At 41.5% G+C, this 19857-nt stretch overlaps 1 protein-coding gene across 4 annotated transcripts in view; it reads right to left on the bottom strand.

Moving 5' to 3' along the window:
* Window positions 1-2720: 2720 nt before the first annotated feature.
* The window catches only part of PAX2 (paired box 2), an 87591-nt gene continuing 70454 nt past the window's right edge, over window positions 2721-19857 (bottom strand). For 2 of the 4 annotated variants that reach the window (XM_053949456.1, XM_053949453.1), the window contains exons 8-11: window positions 19433-19642; window positions 15691-15792; window positions 9809-9895; window positions 2721-7865 (exon numbers count right to left, since the gene is read on the bottom strand). In XM_053949456.1, coding sequence (XP_053805431.1) covers window positions 7744-7865; window positions 9809-9895; window positions 15691-15792; window positions 19433-19642 — 521 coding nt within the window. In that variant the 3' untranslated portion in view covers window positions 2721-7743. Of the gene's footprint in view, window positions 7885-9808; window positions 9896-15690; window positions 15793-19432; window positions 19643-19857 lie in introns of all 4 variants that reach the window. The other 2 variants (XM_053949454.1, XM_053949455.1) reach the window with 2 other exon arrangements.

The raw sequence follows: 19857 nt of genomic DNA, 5'->3' as shown, positions 1-19857 counted from the left end.
AGAATGAATTTCCAGGTAGAATTTTGAACCTGAAATTATCAAATAGGCTTTGGATGGCATCTTCCACCAAAATGTCACACAGGAGAAAACAGGAAAAAACCCAAGCCTTTGATAAGCTTTGATATCAGACCAGCCCTGTCAGCCTTGCCATGAGTTGCTGGGCCATTTCCAGGTCTTGTGACATTTGAGCTGCTTCCAAAAGCACTGAGCCACAAGGTCCCTATGATGCAATGAGATGCTTCCTTTTCACTGGAAGTAAATATCTGACTCTTACAGAGGAAGAGGCGCCATTAATAATGTAGCTGTAGATGTCTTGAGAACACTGAAACTAGAAGTCAAATAAAAGTTCTTTGGTATTTGTTTTATATACATGTATATAAATATACATATATACAAAATGGTGTTGTATACAAATTACATTATTTCTAATGTATCTTGTGAGTTTTGCCTGTACTTGGATAATGATTTTTAAGTATGAGGTGCTGACATTACAAACATTCTTTACTTCACTGCAGACAGTGCCTGAATCATGTAAGTTAACTGTCCTGAGGATATTTCCAGCTTCTTCCTCTAAAGCAGAGAAAAATTTATATATGGACTGTTTACAAGGCATATCTTCATTAACTGCTATTTTTTTAGTGAGTGGATCCTTCCCTTAATATTTTAAAGCATTTTTCTTTGGACATAGACATCATTGTATAGATGTACTAGATTATAGTTTTCAGGATGATTTTTTCCTTGTTCCTTTCCATTGATAATATGTTTGCTGTTCTTCCATTTTTGCCACTCCCCAGGTTCTTACATTTTTTCATAATGATTGTGTGTCCAGTAAATTCATCTGCTACCTAAATGAATACCTTGAGCTGTGTATTATATCTTCTTGGCTACTTGCATTAAAGAGTGTATTTAAAGAAGGTTGTCATCATCTCAGAATGTTCAAACTTTATTTTTCTTGTCAGAGTAATCATAAAGAGGATTTCTTTACTTAGTGTTGTATAAACCCTCACAATATAATTTTCCTCATTAGGAGACAGACTGTGGTGCTCTTTTTAGTTTTATCACATAGCATTTTCACACTGAGAACTCCCATTGATTATGCAGGATTATTAAAGGAACATAATACTAGTTTGAATGGTGGAAAAAGCTCTTTCATGCAAGTATTTATTTTTGCAAGATTTATAAGTTCTTTTAAAGTTGCAAAAGTTTTGCTGTAGTTCTGCTGCCAGTTATGGAGACTTGTACAGGAATGTCAGGGTTAAGATCTCTGGGCTGTATTTTGATAAATGGGATAATCATGCTAGTTTCTAAATCATTCCTGTAAGATTAGTTTACCAGGATGAATTTTGAAAATCCATTTTGCATTTCTCTGACACATCTTTTTGGTGATTCTTAGCCTTTCACCTCTTACAGTGAATGTACATTAATAATTTCCTTTTATTCCAGTCAATTTAACATCTAGGATTCATCTACCAATTTGCTTTTTGATTCTTATCACCGAAACTTTGGTAGAGAAAGAGAATTCTGATGCATAAAAAGTGTCAGAATTGGGGAATCCAGTTTTATTCCAATTTTGAGTGCAAGCCTATCCCTACCTCACATCCCAGGCTTGTCTCTCTCACAGGCAGCAAACCCTGGGAACTTGAGGCCTCCAACTTCAGGAGAGTTGCCAGGCAGTTTTGCTGCAGTATTGTGAAAACTGAATTGCTTTTACAGTCTGTTTGGATTTCAATAAATTGACTTTCACTTACAGAAAATGTCCTATTGGGGGATTTTCAGCCTATGCTATTAATACTGCAAGGGAAAAATAGAAAACAAACAAAAGGCAATGCTTTAACTCTCTGATGAGCAAAAGTATTTGATTTCATGACAGCACTTATGCGTAGACTTTCCTTAAGATACACATGCACTGGCAGAAAATGGGGAGTTGTGAAAATATTTTGTAATGACTAAAAATTGGAGGAGCAAAACTGGTTTGGTCTAGCCTGACTTCTTGCTACATTTTTAGTCTGCCTCTATGCCTTAAACTGCATAAGACTTCCTGGAGAACTGAGGCTTAACTGAGGAGAAATTGACTGAATACCTCAGTATTTGGTATGGTTATAGCATACCTGAATATAATGTCCAGCTGTTTGTTAGGTGGATGATGAATAGCTTGGAGAATGGATTATTTATGACTTTACATTGGGTTTTGTTCCCCAGTTCACCTAGACAGAGTCTCCCAGCTGGAGCTATGAGGAAACAAGCTTAAAGGGGAAGGAGACTCTGGGTTTTACCCCACATCTTTCTGATGTTGTGGCTACCCAATAGCATTTTGATTTTTTTAACTACCTGGGGGTACCTGATATGTTATGGATCATTGGGAATCAATTGAGTGAGATCAATAGACGAGGGAGTCCTGCTGGCAATGCATAGGAGCGTGTGGTGGCTGGTGGGGGCTCAGAGGCTGGATTGTGCTGTAGGGTGTTGCAAGCATGTGCAGTGCCGTCCATCACGCAGTGTGGTAGTTGTTAACAATCATAATGTTGTTTACACAGTGCCCAAAGGGTGCCAGGTACAACAAATGTAACTTCCAAGAGACCTCAAGGGGAATCTATTGGAGAGTGGAGTGTTGGGGGAGTGGAGGAAGAGAGAGAAAGAAGGAGAGGGAAAGAGAAACAAGCCAGAAGCCACAAAAATGACATAGAAAAAAAAATTGCTTTTATTTCTTATGTGCACAAAAAGAGAAAAGAAAAGAGTCAAACAGAACTGAAGTGATGAGGAAAAGCCAAGAGGGGCTGCAGAAGCCTAGAATGGATGTGACCCTGCACCTGGCACTGGCCCCCTCCCTCCCGTCTCATGTCTAGCTTAGCAGGGAGATGATCAGCAGAGCTGCTCTATGGTTACATTTGTTATCAGTTCCGTAATTGTTGGTTTGGTCCCTCCTTCCTGCTTTGCAAGTTTGCCACCATCCTGGGCTCAGGCAAGGAGCACTCTGTGGTATTTGTGGGTCCCTCAGAAGCCCTCACTCTGTCAAGTGCCAAAGGGGACAGCTCAGCTATGATTCTTATTTCTTTTTCCAGAGGAGTGCTTTTCCTTAGGGACAAAAGGGTAGAGTTTTTCCAACAGTTCAGCAAAACAAAAATTCCTTTAGGAAAATGTTAATATGCTTATATAATTTTATACTCAAGAGAAGAAAGAGGTGCAGGGCTTTTTGCTTTCCTTTTCTTGTTTAATATCCTCACATTTATGTTGTGACCAATTCCAAAGTCTTGCTCTGAGTTTAATTCATCGCTACTGATGGGTCAGACAGCATGCAAACTTCTCCCTGTTTCCACTGCAGGGCTCATTGCCACCAACTCTCCCCAACAGATTTACAGGCCACAAGTGTCAGCTTTACTGCATCCACCTCATGCAATCCTCCCCACATCCCTTTGGGCCAAAAGGATGAGGGCTTCAGAGAGCAGGACTCAAAGGTACTGCCCAGTTTTGAATGCTATGGTCCCTGTTGTTTCCTGCCAAGCACAGAATTTGAAATTTCATGAGATTCTTCCCCCATGATCGAGTGGAGACAGAGGAGACCCAGTCTCACAACATTTCTGCTTGGTCCATTAGATAAAGCAAACGTAGCAACAGAACTAAGAATGACCTGAGAAGAAAGAAGTGAAGGGAGAGCTAAGGAAGAAGAATAAAGAAACAAAGAATGATTTGTGTGAAAAAGGAAAAAAGAGAAATGTCTTGGAAACATTAATTATTATTCACAATAATGCTTAAAATTTTGATGGAATTTTCTATCCAGAATCTCAAAGCACTGAGCCGGTGCTAATTAATTCAGCTGTGTAATCCCTCTGTGAACTAGAAACTGTTGTTATTCCCATTTTACAGAGTGTTGGCATTGATGTGTGTGGGGAAATTGGACTTGACAAAGGTTTTCTAGAGCCACAAGGAGAACTAGGGTGCTTGAGGTCCCAGAAACCTGTTCTCATATTAGTAATGCTCTTCTCTCCCTGGATAGAAAAGTGCTTTGGGAATGAGAAATAATAAAAGAGAGGAATAGAAATTGAATCGCAGGAGGGTATGAGAAAGAAATGTGAGAAAGGTAAGAGACAGCAGAATGGAGGAGAGGTTTGTGTTATAGACTTCACTGGATTTTGCATAATGATTTCTTCCTCCAATCCTTGTTCTTTTTTTCCTGTAACACTTTTTAAAGGAAAATAATTAAAACCCCCCACCTATAGCAAAGCAGCTGTTGGCCTGTTGGGGAAAGGGTCCTTATAAGGTTTGGCTGTTCCCTCAAGTTCTGGATTTGTGCTGTGCTTTATTGAACACATTGGTTTGTTTTCAGTGAGCACAACGAGACTTGCACAGTACACACAGCGTGTTCCTTATCTACAGGATGAGACGAGGCTGTTTTAATAACTACCATGATGAAGATGGAGATGAACTTATATACAAGAGGAATTGCCTTCACATTACACACATTATCTTCCTACAAAGCAGCAATTGTTTTTTGCAAATAACATAATATTAAATAATTGGTAGAATTTTTGCGTTTCCTGCATAGTCCAGTCTAATGGAATCTAGATGAATATTGATGGTTTTCTTCTGCATAATATCACCACATAAATCCCCATGTCAGCTACTAGACTTGGGCTATAATACTGCTTTACAATGCATCCACCGACTGTAAATCAAAACAACCAACACAAGAAACTCTTTGGCAAATGTAATTCAGTACATTCGCATGAGGGTCTACAGATGGTGGTGGAAGAGGATTAGACTGCCCAGTCCTTTGCATAATTCTGCTTTCCTTTGAATTTTCCTGGTCAAACTACATGCTGTACTTACGAACTTTCCAGACCAATCCAATGCCTGGTGGAAATCCTCTTTTACCAGTGGAGTTAAACCAACATTAGATTTGGCCTTCCAAGGGTCAAATCAAGCCAGCCATGAGTGAGACAACTAAATCCTGCTTTCAGACTCTAGCTCATGTCCTCAAGTTTAGTGAAACCCCATTAGAAAAATAAGCATTTCAGAGCTTCTGGCTTCTCTCAACCTGGGCCCTGGGCTGCAGGTGGCCAAGTGTGAGGTGTGACAGTCTCCTTTTCTCTGGCTTCCTCAGGAGCTTCTCTTTGCTGGTCCTGGGATTTCTTGCCTCTGCACTGACTACCCGCTGAGAGAATCTGTGTGGTGCACAAGTAGAGCAGAGGTTGTACTGAGAGACTAAAAGAGAGATCATTCTAACAGGGTTCAGCATCTATCTGGTGTCTGTGAAGGAAAACAGAAGGAGTGGTGAAAGCATTTGTTTAGAAATTGAACAGAATTTTCTTCTCTGATAGAGTAAGGTCAGGCAACAAGCCAAATTCTGGTCACGGTGACAGTGTAACCACTCCGCTATTTGCATCAGGTTACTCGGAGGTAAGATGTGCAGAATGACACTTTAATAGATCAGAAGTAACCTCTTGGATTTTATTCTGTACAGGAACAGATTTTAGCTCTATATCTTCTATGTAAATGTCCCCCCAAACACCTTTATCATTTGGGCACCCCAATAAAGAAGACACAGACCTATAATCAGCTAAAGCCATGCAAAGGCTGAAAAAGTTAGGTGAAAGGGGCCTTTGGGATCAACACAGCTGTTTACTGATGGTGGATTTCATACATACAAGTTAAACTTGGAGACAGAATACCAAGTCCACTACCACATCTCCTCAGAGACTTGGAACTTTGGATTTTAAACATGATGTTGGCTGTAGAGATTGCTCCACTGTTCACTTTTATGCCCTTCGGGGGTTTTAGTCTCAATCCTGTCTTTGTCCATGGACAATAGCCCACAAGTTTTATCTGAAACCTCTCTAAAACAACAAGGATCTACTTTGGCAGACTTGGTACCCTGGGGACAGGCTATAGCTGCCTTCATGTTTTCTTTGAGTAATTTTGAGGAAGTGTCAGTGCAAGGAACAGTTTATGAGTTTGCTGACAATACAGGATAATAAGCATTTCTATTGACATTTAGCCTTTTGCAGAACAGTGTTTATCTGTCACTTGGGAACCAAAATGAGCAGAGAATCCCTTGAGAATCATCAGGTGAGCATTTGGGATAAGGGGTAAATATTAGGGTGCACAATACAGGATTGAAGATGAAAAGATGGGACTGTATATTGGGTCTGGCTGGTAGGATGCAAGCATATGGATTTGAATGGGGGCCTATAAATTAGTAGGTGTATGAGCAGATGGGTGGGGAATCAAAGGGGGGCCCATATAGCAGGGCTGTAATGGTTAGGAAATTAGGTGTTGGGCACAGATAATGAGGTGGTTGTCACCAGCAGTGGAGATCTGGAGAATGGGTGTTGGGCATATCTAAAATTGCAAAAGTTGGGATGTGGGTGAATTGAAGTCATCACAGGTACAGAGTTTAAGGTAAAAGGACTGAAGGCTAAGGACTAGGGAACCAAGCAATTATCCCAGCCAATCCTGAATTTGTCCATCTCAGTCTCAGCTGTCCAGAGGGCAATCAGATGGGCCCACATGAAGCCCCACACTTTCCACCACACAGCGCAGTGAGAGCGCAGCTGGGCTTGTTTTCTTTGTTTGCCAACCAGTGACATGGAAAACGTTTGTTGCCTCAGAGTGCTTTTTTTTTTTTTTTTGTTGACTGATGTATTTGGTAACTTTGTCAGATGTGACTTGTCCACACTGCTCCCCAGAGACAGGATTTGGGAAAGGAGGGGGAGGAGGAGGCGACCGGGTGGAGTTGGCATCCAATCCTCTCCAATACCATCATCCCATTGTAGTGCAAAACAGAAAGGAAACAAAAACCTAGAGTGAAAGAGGAGCATCAAACGTCAGAGGAACTCGTCTGCCATTCAGGTGGTGGGGAGAGATGGGACTTGGAGTTTTATTTTTGTAGGGTTTTTTAATTATTATTTTGGTTTTTTTGTTGGTTTTGTTTGCTTGGGTTTTTTAGAAAATTGGGGATTTTTTTGTTCCTTTTTACAGACCTTCATGACAAAGCATAAAAACACAGTTATATTTATATATCTATTTATATATTTCTTCATTTCGTTGGTTTGTTTGTAAATGTTGCTCCATCTTCCTGTCTGAGCTGATTGTGTGTCACAGAAATTGTGGGTGTATATGTGAGGTTCCTCCCAACTCTGGCCTGCAAAGTCACCACCCATGAGGTGCAGCCAACTCTGGGGGAATCCATGCTGGAAAGTGGGGATGAGGTGCACAGAGAACCCCTCATGGGGTGCAGATCTTTACTCGGTCCTTTCTTCATTTGCCAGATGGGCCAGGTGCTGCCATCTCTGCTCTAGCCAGACTGTTCCCTCTGTCCAGGGAAACAGGGTGAGCATCACAGGTTACACACACTCAAGAGTCCACCACAGAGGAGTATATCTTTGGGGAACAGTGTTTCACAAGCGGCATTCTCCCCTGCTTCCCTGGCCCTTACTGCTCCTAGAAAGGGGTCCTGTAAGGCAATGGTTGCCAGCTGCATTGCTTCCCAGTCCCCCTGGAGTCCGGGAAGCCAAGGGGACTTTGCATGGGTGAGCTTTACCCAGGGGTGTTGGAGGGCTCCTGCAGGGGAAGCCACTTGGCCGCAGGCTGTTTCTGGCGAGGGGCGGAGGGCAGGGGGAACGAGGGGGTCTCAGTCTCATGTGGTGAGCGCTTGGTCCGGCGCCTTCGTGGCGAAGAAGAAGGAACTGGACTGTGGGGAGGAACGGAGAAGGTCTCTTCACCCTTCCCAGGGATGGAGGGAGGTGATCAGACAGGTACAATGTGGAGGCCTAAGCTGTCGCCCTGCAGTTTCATGTGGTTTCCATGGTAACTAGTGGCGGTCATAGGCAGCGGCAGCAGTGGGAGGTGCGGAGCCCCGGGATGTGGCACTATAATAATAAGGGGAACCTGAAAGTTAACACAGGAGAAGAATGGACTGGTTGAAAGGACAAACAGTAAACAAAAAAAAAAAACCAAAACAAAAAACAGAAACAATCAAACTAAGAAAATAAATAAAGGACAACTGAAAACAAAACGAAAGGTAGAAAGAAAGAAAGAAAGAAAAGCAAAAGAACCAAAAGAAGAACTTGGAGACTGAGCTCCTAATGAAATTAGGGAAAGGCAACTGAGGGCCACACTTCACTCGATAGATGCTACGGTGGCCTCTGGATAGGACGTCCCTCTACAGGAAGGAGATCCTTTTGCATCCTCTGACAATCAATAAGTAAACCCATGAACACTTGTGCTGGTTTTGGCTGGGGTAGAGTTAGTTTTCTTCACAGTGGCTGGTAAGGGGGTGTGTTTAGGATTTGTGCTGAGCACAGGGTTAATAGTACAGAGATGTTTTTGTTGTTGCTGAGCAGGGCTTACACAGAGCCAAGGCTTGCTTGCTTCTCATACTGCTACGCAGCAGTGAGGAGTCTGGGGGTACATAGGAAACTGGAAGGAGGCACAGCTGGGACAGGTGACCTGAACTGGCCAAAGGAGTATTCCAAACCAGAAAACATCCTGGTCACTATGTGAAAGCAGGGAAGGAAGGAGGAAGGAGAGATGTTTGGAGTGATGTTGTTTGTCTTCCCAAGTAGCCATTATGCATAATGGGGCTCTGCTCTCCTGGGGATAGCTGAACACCTGCCTGCCCGTGGGAAGGAGTGAATTCATTCCCTGTTTTACTTTGCTTGTATGTGTGGCTTTTGCTTTCCCTATTAAACTGCCTTTATCTCAGCCCAGGACTTTTCTAGTTTTTATCCTTCCAATTCTCTCCCTGATCCTCCTGGTTAGGGAATGAACAATTGGCTGCATGGGGCTAAACCATAGCAAACATTACAGCACGATATGCCACACCTGATCTGTAGCCACAAAGAAAGTGTCCAAGCCAGATGTTCTGAGTGTACCTGACAAAGTGTAATGAGTACTTTAAAACTAGGAGGGGAGAAATGAAAATTACAGGGTTTTATTAATTGGGATTTGGGTCACAATTGGCATGAAAGCTCTTTAGTTGGTTATCGAATGTGTGTTAAATAGTGATTGATTATTAAGATCACATTTACTGAATTTAACAGCACTGGAATAAAATGTGCATCTATTATCCAGTTGTTAAACCTCAGTAAATACATAGGGAATAATCACAACTGATTTATTTTACATATAATAAATCTTTTCCTATTCCCCTGCAAAGAAATATTGTATTAGAAGTGAAAGTCTCTCATAGGAGTTTTTTTCCCCTCTGAAAAAACCCCTGACTATTTCTGAGTATATCAGTGACTGGAGATGGATATATATCCCTGCAAGAGAACTCTACTGGCTATTATAAATCTTGTGATGCAGCCTGTCTCCCACTCTAGACACTAGTCCAACTGGTCCAGTAGGAAGAAATTCTGTGGGATTTAAAGATTTCCCTGGAATTGACTCTGGATTTAGCCTGGGAGAGGAGTGAAACCTTATCTGAATTTTTAACCAGACCTTAAGAGTATGCTGGTTGTGGCCTAAGAGTAGCAGAACCTAAATTTAACTTTTGATATAATTTGGAATAAATTGTGGATGCAGCCCATGGAGAAGCCAGAGCTGAACTCGAGTTCTAAACTGTCTCATGAAAGAGGAATCCACTTCAGAACTGATACAAAATATGCATGAGCTATATACCCATTTCTAACTGGACTGGAGAGTGAGGAAAAAGGCCTCTCACATGCCCAAATACTTGAAACCCCTCTTCAGAAACAAACAAACAAAACAAAACAAAACAAAAAAAAACCCAAAGAGAACAAAGAAAAGAAAAAGAGACAAACAGAAGGAGCGCGAGGCTGGGGGTGTGCTGTGGGAAAGAGGTACTCACTTAGTAATGCAGGGTTGCTGAACCGCCAGGCCTCGTTGTAGGTCGTGTACTGAGGGTGGCTGTAGGGATTCCCTGAGAACTCGCTCCCTGGAAGAAACCAAGGAAGATGTGAAATACAGTAAGGAATAAAGATCTACATCTGCTATTCCATCAGACCAGTGTTCATGCTGAATCCATTCGCCAGCAGGAGAACTGGTGTATGCAGCTTCCTTGTCTAGCTGGAACTCTTCCCTTCAAGTCACTGCAGTGCCTGTTCAGTGCAAAGTTGCTTACCCATACCATTAAGCATTACCAGATTTACTTCTTCACAATCAAGAAATCAGTTCAAATTCAATAATACAAGTAAATTATAAAAGTGGGGTTTTTTGTTTCCTTTTTTTTTCATTGTCTTCTGTCTTCCAGTTCTCAAGCTGCAGTAGGACTGCATATGCAAGATTTATTGCACTTAATTATCAGCTTTCTTATGAATAACATTGAAGGTTCTCCAGTAGTGTCGAGACAGCAGGCATGGAAGGTTGATGGGACAAGCTCACAAGAAACTCTTTGGAACTAGCAGTGCTGTTGATGGCAATATGTATTGCAAATTTTTTTTTATTAGGGTACTGAGTGTGATGGCATATTTGTGGAGAAGAGTATCATTCATTTTTGGAAACGTTCTGAGTTGGCTGTGCTTAAATACAAAACAAAATGGAAAACACATGAATCGCTTTCTTTCTTACTCTGAAAGATGGTATTAGTCAGAAAAGTGATTCATACATTATTAACCTCTCTTTTATGCTTAGTTACAGAGTTATCGAGAAAACTTGCTGCATTCTAGCTCTGGAAAATGTTTTTCTAATGATTAGCAGTTTAGGTACTGTGCTGAATCTGAAAGACAAGTTGTACTACAGCTCCCCTTTTCACACTAGGAAAATGGGCCCAAACCAAAATACTTCCAAATTGTTTGACCTAGTAAGACTCTGAACTAAGATCTGAATGGTACAGAGTCTTCTAAAACATTCAGTTTTATTGTGCAGAAGGAGCTGAGTCTCCCTGTTTCTTAGAAGGCTGTGTAGGGTATTTGGTAACTGAAGGGGCATGGTGCTGCATTCAAAATAAACAAATCTCCCCAAACTTAAATATGTATTCTTCTATTATGGAAAATCATAACATGATCTGATCATAAGCTCAATTTAATGTCATATCAACAGACTGTGGGCAATTAAGTCCATCTGAAAGGCCTTATGTGCTTAAAAGGCAGAGGAAGAATACTGTAGGTATTAGCTTCTGGTCTGCCCTAAGGCAGAGGTGGAATTGTTAAACAGAAGTGTTTGAAAAGCATCTGGCAGTTCCTGCTAGATACTATGGAACAGGAAAAGAAGGTAATGCAAGATGGGATGGATGTCTGTGATACAATTACCAAAGAATGTCAATTAATTATGGCATAATCTCTGCAAATCTCCTCTTACTGGAGTGTTAAAGCCAAAGCCACAGATTTCAGATGGTGGAAATGAAGTCTGTTCAAGTTAGGGGATTTGTACTGTTTTAAACTTGAGGAGAATCTTTCCAGAAAGGTCTTTAGAGGTACTCAGGGTGATAACCAAAGCAGTCAGTGCAAAAATGAGTGTGAATTAAACCAAATCATCATCCAAAGATATTTTAGTCACAGTAGCTTTTAGTTTCAGTATAAAGCCTCATTTTGTGTGAGAGATCTTGCTAACTACTGTTTTAATGATAATAACTCAGCATAATTCCATAGCTAGAAACATCCTGCATGGAAAATCCAACAACTAGCTGGGAAGGAATAGGTGAAACCTGGAAAGATGACCATGCAATGCACAGTCCAGATTTTTCTCTACTGAATTGATTTATCTGTGGAATATACTGGAATGGGTTTGTTTCCCCAAGAAGGAGAAAAAAACCTATCCTCACGAGAATTTCTGCTTTTTGAAGTATTTCATATGACATAACTTCACTGTATGGAGAGAAATTGTTCTGATATTTCAAATCTTTTCTCTCACTCCCTGCTGAGTTGCCACCCTACACTGTTTATAGTGTTGCTAAAGCATGGGTTAAGCACAGGAGAAAGAGCCACAGCTAAGGAGCGTGGGGAGGAGGGAGGGCAGCCACTGGAAACAGTGTTTATTGACGAGGAGTGAAAGCATGCATGCAGCAGGATAATGAGCTTTTGAGCTCAACTGTGACCAAGAGGAACTGAGCTATCGCCTTCCCCGATCACTAATGAAACAAGTGTAATTTCCTCATCAACATTGGATTCTGTTTAACGACTCCCTGCCGCTGCCGTCCCCAGCCCTCTGCAGGCTCTGCACTGTTCTGTGTAAACTTCAGTTCCTTCAGTGGATGCTCGCTTCACTAAAACAGTTTGCAGAAACTTGACGTCCTTTCTGGGAAAGAGGAAGAATTAAGACAGGGATCAAAGGTATTCTGTTACCTTTGTAGGAAATGGGTCTCAGATATGTAGGTCAAGTGTAGCCCAATACCTGATTCATCTGTCTGTGAGTGACTAACCCCTGCTTTTCCAAGTGTGTGCTCAGGACCACTGGCCTTCATCCATGTTTGCAGCCTGGGACCTGAAGTTACAGGAAGGGCAAATGCAGGAATATGTGTCTTGTCACGTCATCCACATAAATGCTCAGAAGCATTTGCATTTGCTGGCCATGTTGCACGAATGTAATGCTACAGGAGACAAGCTTTTCTCTAGACTATGCAAGTAGAAATCCAGTGAAAGGTTGTAATGGATAGAAAATAGCAGCTTTGATTAGCACTGGTTAAACAATCTTCTCAGAAACAGTTTTCCACTGGAAAATGCTGTCTCATTGAAATGGAAATGTTTTGCTCAAGCTTGTCAGCTTCAATAGAATTTTGGAAAGAAAAGTTCTGAAGTTATTGCAAATTGAAACAAAGTATTATGTTTCAGATTTCTTGTTTTGCTTCATTTTGCCTTTCTCATTTAATTTAATTTCCTTTCAGTTCTTTCATTATTTTAATATGTCTTGACATCTAGAACATGTTGATGTTATTGAAATGTTTCATCCTGATGTTTGCAAACTGAACTACTGCAAGGTTCTGACTCCTCATACCAATGCAAAATGAAAGCAAATATCAAAGAATCAGAATTTTGAATGGGTTAGAAATCTGATTTCTGAACAGTTGTGTGTTTAGCTCTGCACCTTTGTTAAAAGGAGACAGAGCCTCTTTCCCATGTTTTCTCACATATTAACAATAGGTTTCTTTACATGTTAGTACGTTTCTTAAAGATACTTCCTGATAAGTCATCTCGCTGGCTTCTTATTTCCAGTGTAGTTAAAGCACTGGCTCCTGAACTTTCTTGGCCTGAGGGCACATAACAAACCATTGGCACCATTGTATTTGATTGTTCAAACTGGACTCCTAGAGGTTGCAAGTCAGCACAGAGGATTGATCTCAGGAGGCTATATTCTGTGCAATCTGTGCTCAGGGAATCTTTACTAACACTATTTCTCGGCATCTGTATTTAAATCTTATTGGTTTAGTCCTCTAATACAGAAATGATGAGGCATGAAGTGAGCCTAGCAGGTGGCAGGTTCAGAAAAAATAAGGGATATAGTTTTCATAAAATATGTAGTTTAGCTATAAAACTTCTTGCAAAAGGTTTCTGTGCATGTTAAAGGCTTATATGGGTTCAGGAGACATTTTTTTACATTTGTAGAGGGAAAACCTATCAAGAGTTTAATATTAAGTAGAAGGAAGTCTGGCTTAAAAAGTTGCTTAGCTGCAATGTGGAGGATGGGAGATCTCTGGAGAAAGTACCAATACATGCTTGCTCTACTCTTACGCTCTTCCTCATATTTCCCCTGTTGGCCCCTGACACAAAGTAGTGGCTGCAGAGATCTGCAGAGTGGCCCATTAAAGCAAAGTCTTCTGTTTCTTCCCAGGAAGCCTCTTTATCTCCATCTTGTTGGCTTCAGTCACAGTAGAAAACAGGAAGAAAAGGGCTTCCTGGCTGGGTCTGACCAGTGGGGTATGACTGAAACAGCCAGAACCTGATGCTCTATTGAAAGATGCAGTAACTACTGCAGGATGCCCAAGTAGGCCACTGGAAAAACTCCCTCTGATTAAATGTTGACATCAGATTTAATGTGAAGATATCCATTTGACCAGAAGATTTTTTTTTTTTTTTTTTTTTTTTTTTTTTTTTTTTTTTTTTTTTTTTTTGTGGATACTACTGTGTTATATGCAGCCTCCAGATCAAGGAGCTGAATTACCTTATTCTTGGATAAGTGACCCCTGATATTAGTGGTCTTAAAATTTTTGTCCCAGTTTAGAAGTCGGTATCATCCTTGTCATGAGGGCATTAAATTACACTGAACAGTTTCGACTCAAAGAGCCAGCTATTTTGATATTATGAATAATTTCTATATGCTGTGACCTCCTCTAAGTTTTGACCATACTGTCAACTGAATTTACCTAGTGGTACTGGGGGGACTTGTGTGGGAGGTGTTAATTGATTTTATATTGTCTTAGTGCACGTCTGATTCCAGAGCCAAACCACCTCCCTGAAAAATTTAGTGTAGGACATGCCCTAAAATTTGCCACTGGAACAAGTTGCCCAGAGTGGTTGTGGATACCCAATCCCTGAAAGTGTTCAAGGTCGGGCTGGATGGGGCTTTGCACAATCTCTAAGTCCACCCATAACAGGGTGGTTGGAATTAGGTGACCTTTAAGGTCCCTTTCAACTCAGGCCGTTCTATGATTTGTCACTTAAAGATGTTAAGACTTTGACCTGAAAGCATTTCCTGGCAGTTATATTTTCACTGTCCTCACTGATGTTAATGTTCATTTAGCTGGCTGTTCTGAGACCTAGGTGAGGGTTAAGTTAGGCTTTCCACTTGTAAGCCCTGGCAACTCATGTGATAGTAATTTAAGAGCTTTCTGTCCTCAACTTTTTGCTGCTCCAGTTCTGGACTCATCTCTTCAGAAGCAGAGGTTGTAGAATAGGCTGTGTACCTGCCCCTTAATCATCAGGACTCACAACCATGGGCCATGAAAAGCAGAAATCAGTGGCAGATGAGTTCTGAGTTCTGAGCTACTATGTCTGAGAAAAGCAAATCCTGCCTCTTCATTTATCTACTGGGGACAACAGACATCAGAGGAGAGTGGGTAATAGACCCTGAGGTAATAAACTCTGCAGTTGTCCTAGAGTAAATGGTTCTCTCTTCTTCCAATAGAGTAGGGGAATCCATATGCTGAGACAAGGTATTTCTCCAAAGCATTGGGTATCAATGAAGGAGTTTGTCTTTGGATGTAGGATTAGGTTGGTAATTTCTTAGATTGGAGGTAATATTTTACAAACAGGAGGTGGTTAAGTAGTTGGTTGCTAAGAGTGAATAGTTTCTTGTAAAATGCTGTTAATAATTCCTGAGTTCTTAGTAAGTTTAGGCTATATATAGACAGTAGGTCTTCAAATACTGCAGGTATTAAATTGCCATTGATAATTTTCAGCTTGATGGCCATGGATTTAGACAGAAGGTGGGTTGTCACCCTTAGTTAGTGGATAGGTGAGTATCTTGAACCATGAGCAGTACATAATAATCTGCATGGGTCATTGGAAAATAATTACATTAGTTAATGAATACTAGGGTTAATTAATTACCAATTAATTGCCACAGGTTATAGCTAGCTAGCTGCCCATAGCAGCAGTGAATCAGTTACTAGGGGGAAAGAGATACATTACAAAAAGGGTTGTTAGCTACGTTGGTTATAGGCACCTGATGGTTTCTTTATGAAAAGAATAGCTCTTCATGTCAGCAAAGCAATAGCCAAGCCAGCTGTGAAAGCTCTCACAATGCTGGTAAGCATTCAGACATGTGTGCACCATTACTGAGGGTTGGCAGCTGACTTACCAGGAACCATTCCTGCAAGAGTTGATGTTGGGTAGCTGCCTTGTCCAGTTGGGGGAACATGGGGTGGGTAGCCAGGCAAGGTGGTGCTTGCCATATCACGACCTGGAAAGGGAGAGAATCAGGACAGGTGATCAATAGAGATAAGATCTTTCAATATTGATTTGGCATCACCTCTTGTCCCACTGTCACATGACTTGATAGGCAAGTACTGCACAGCCTTCTCTTACATGAGCTCTGTCCACCCACTGAAAATTCTGGGTGAAGATTGGGTCACTTTTGATTTCACACTATAAGGATGGATGTTAAAACTTGGCTTGATGAGGTTCAAAAGAATTTGGTTTGTTTCATTGTAGATTTTGGATCTATTTTAACTAAATCAAAATGGCCCTGATCTGCACAGAGAATGGCAGCATATTCATTGCCAGAGTAGCTGAGGTCCTGTCTATATGCAGTGGATGCAGTTCCAAAACTGTGGTGATTTTGCTTTAGGGCGTGATCAATGTGCAATGCACTGGGAAGTGATCCAAGAGTTTTCTGTGTCTGTCTCTCTTCCCACCTTTGCCATTCACCTGCTGATGGTTTTAGGCAAGTCACTTTACCTCTCTGTGCTTCTTTTTATGCTGCAAACTCTTTGGTGCAAGACCACACTTTTAGTGCATTTGCACAATGCTTAGCATGAAACGATAAATGGTTGGACTCCTTCCAGGTGCTGGTATACTATATGTAATAATTGGATCATGCAAATTAGTTTGTGTCTCACTTCATTTTTATCACAGGTACAAGTTTTTATTTATAGTACTTTAAGTTGTGATATTTTTTCACCACCAAAGAAGTAGAGAGGGGTATGGACTGGGTGTATGATGGTAGTTTATTTTTTCTCTCTTAGGAAGTGCAGCTGGGGGTTTCTTGGTTGATGCCAGAGGCATTTCCTCATTTGGACTGGTTAGCCTGAAAACGGGCCAGCCAGAAGGGCATTTGCTGTTAGTGCTTATTGCATTTAAATGAACTAAAATAATCTCAGAAGCTGCTGGGAGTTTCAAGCCAAAGCAAAACAAAACAAACAAAGAAAAACAAACCAAAACAAAAAGCTAAATAAATTAAGATAATCTTTCTCCCACAGCTGCTGAGAGATTTACAGCTCAACCTCCAACACTGCCTACTGAGATGTCAGCCTGTTTCAGGCATCAAAAACCTTTCACCGTCCCTAGGTGAACTGTAGCTCACCAAGAAGTTTGTGCTTTTTGTTGTTCTTTTGTTAAATTTTGTCTTTCCTGGCAAGAGTCTGATTCACCTTTAGGACTGAGAGGCTATGTATAGCTCATTAACACCACTGGAGTCACTGGAACCATGCTGGGATATGCCAATGAAAGAAGAAGCGTTGGTTTAGCTCTGCTACCAGCAGAATGATAACTGATAAAAGCAGGCCCTGGAACAAGCATGAACCTTGACTGGGGAATCAGAAATAATTAACAGTTACAAGGCAAAGCAAAAACTAATAAGCATGGAACATTAACCTGAAGGGAGGAAGTTTCTCTGGGATGAGGTAGGCTAAACCAGTGTCATTGCTTTCGCAGGTCTTGAGTAAGGATTACTGAGGTGATTTACTCAAGAAAACAGAAATGCAAGTTCATTCTTTCTTCCGGAAGAGGTTCCCTATCAGTGGCTGAAGTTCCTAGCTTATGTCCTCTTCGACAACAGCTGGGCCATTTTCCAGCCGCTCCCCAATACTGATAAAAATGAATACATAATGCATCAGGGATTAATATTCTACACTCTTTTAGTCTTTTATCACCATCATTCCTTTAGTGACTTGTAGCTGTATGTTAAACCGTATGAATAACACCTAGTAGATGTAGTAATTTTTTTCTCACTTTGGTTTAAGGCAAGAAATTTTTATGCCTAAAATTCTTGTTCTTTTAGTTTCATTTATTGACTAACCTGAGAAATAACAATAAGTGATGAATGAGAAAACAGTGCCACTGAAAAGTTAGAGATAACATTATCTAGCTGCAGGCAAAATTAATTCATTTTGACACTTTCATTCAGGTGGGATCACGTATACACTTGCTCTGCTACTTGATGTGCACACATATGCCCCTGTGTTTTTATTCAGACATGAGCACACAGAGGTTGATATTCAAAACAGAGCATGGAAAATTTGTTGGGAAGTGATCATTTGTCAGAATCCCAGTCTTGAAAAAGAAGATAATGAACAAGTACTGTATCAGTAACATCAGTAAGAGTCTCACAGAGAAACTCTTAAAATGCTGTTACATACAAACAGGCCCCTTCCATAACCTCCTCTTGTTGCAAACAGGTAGACAGGATTATTAAATTCTTGTACTGCAGGGCTATGGCAAAGCTAGCTCATAATATGCTTCCAACTGCAGCCATTCTTCTTCCTGCAAGAACCTTCTGAGTGAGGAACAGCACCTGAATCACTGTGACATTGTTTGCGCTTTTGAACGCTTTGTCCCATGTCTAATTCCCTATAAGAGTCCTAAGGCTTGTGCCTCTCAAGAATCACAGTGCCTTCTAGGCTAGAAGATGGTCAATACATAACAGCATCCCCAAATATCTGTTCTGTTGGAGCCACTTCTTGGCTTAGGAAGTGCCCAGAACTCAGAACTCTTACTGGCTGTACTTAAGTTAGGACCAAGATGGTTTTATGAACACAAGACTTCCCTGCTGTTACTTGCTGTTTTCCTACTTGGAAATGGAAATCTCACATGACAAGACAAAGGAAGGATATTAAGTCAAAAAAGAAAAATAATATAGGAACATGAAGGAGGCAGAAGTAAGATATGTTTCTTGAGTATTAGGAACTGTGGTCTGAACTAAGACTTGTCTGTTCTGAAATAGACCAGATTACATCCTTTGAAAAATGGTCAGTGGTCACCCAAGACAATACCCACTGTTTCACCCAAATCACCCCTGAGATTCTGCAGCAATGTTGCTTCTGTCACCTTGCTCAGGAGTTTCCCTTAGTACCTACCTGAAGCTTGACCTTCCTCCTCATCTTTCCCTCCTGCCTGCTGCTCATAAATGCTGCTGTCTTCTGCAACCTATTTATTCACTTCTGCTCTTCCCTTAAAGGCCACCTACTTCAGCTCGGTATTCCTTTGGCTGTAAAACAGTTTTTCACACGTCCTTCCTGCTCTTGACATTCAGACATGATGCTGGGTTTCTTAACTGCTTGGTCTGCTGTGTGAAGGCACCAGCACACACTGACACTCCCAAACCAGGTGATTCAAATACTGCTCACAGCTTGCTATGGCAGTGCTCACCAACTGCCTGTGTCTATCTGACTTAGTAGCTGCTGAACAACCCAGGCCTAGAGCTGGCTGGGATCTTCACACTGCTGTCATCTACCTTAGGCTAGCACACTGTATTCTGTGCCTGCAGCTCTCAGGGACACTATGACTACTGAGTCAACACAGGATTTTGCTGTATGCGTGTTTCTATACTAAGTCCCAAACCCAATCCGACTGGGACACCCAGTCACTTCTAGGTAGTTACAGCTTCTTTTCCCATTTTATTCTAAAAATGAAGGACAGGCATGAAAACTTTTTGATTCTTCATGGAGCTGAGAACATATGCTGCAGATGCAGACCTGGAACATGGTTGCTCTGGTTCCCACTTGCACTCAAAGAGCTTGCAGCATTTACTTGCCTCCCCATCAGACGAAACTGAACCCCTTGCCTACAGCATCCCCGCTCAGTTTGTGGCCAAGGCCGGTTACCTGCTATCAGAGGCTGGCTGCTGGACTGCCCAAAGTGGGCACCATGATGAAGGAAGGCACTGTAGCAAGGCGTGGACGCATCGTCTGAAAGGGCCATGTGGAAGGGCTGAAGATCAGCCTGCCCAGAGCCGACCGGCGTGGTGGGGGTGAAAGGGGTGAGAGAGGCTCCATGAGGCTCTTGCTTTATACTGAGGGGAGAGGAGAGGTTTTCTGTGGTAGGGTAAGGGATGGACACAGACAGACAAAGGGAACAGGGGAAGGAAGAGGAGGGTGGGGAAGGGAGGAGAGGAAGAACAAAATGGGTAAATGAAAATGGAGTGGTTAAAATCTACAGGGAAATTAATTTTAAAACAAAAATAAAAATAAAAAGCTAGGAGTAGATCAGAGGAGCCAGTGCTGAGACAACAGCAGTAAATGTGCCTGGG

Source organism: Vidua chalybeata, chromosome 8 (genome assembly GCF_026979565.1).
Source record: "Vidua chalybeata isolate OUT-0048 chromosome 8, bVidCha1 merged haplotype, whole genome shotgun sequence".
In the NCBI taxonomy this organism is placed as follows: Eukaryota; Metazoa; Chordata; class Aves; order Passeriformes; family Viduidae; genus Vidua; species Vidua chalybeata.
Note: the sequence above shows the minus strand (reverse complement) of the source record. Positions and strands in the feature narration are given on the sequence as shown.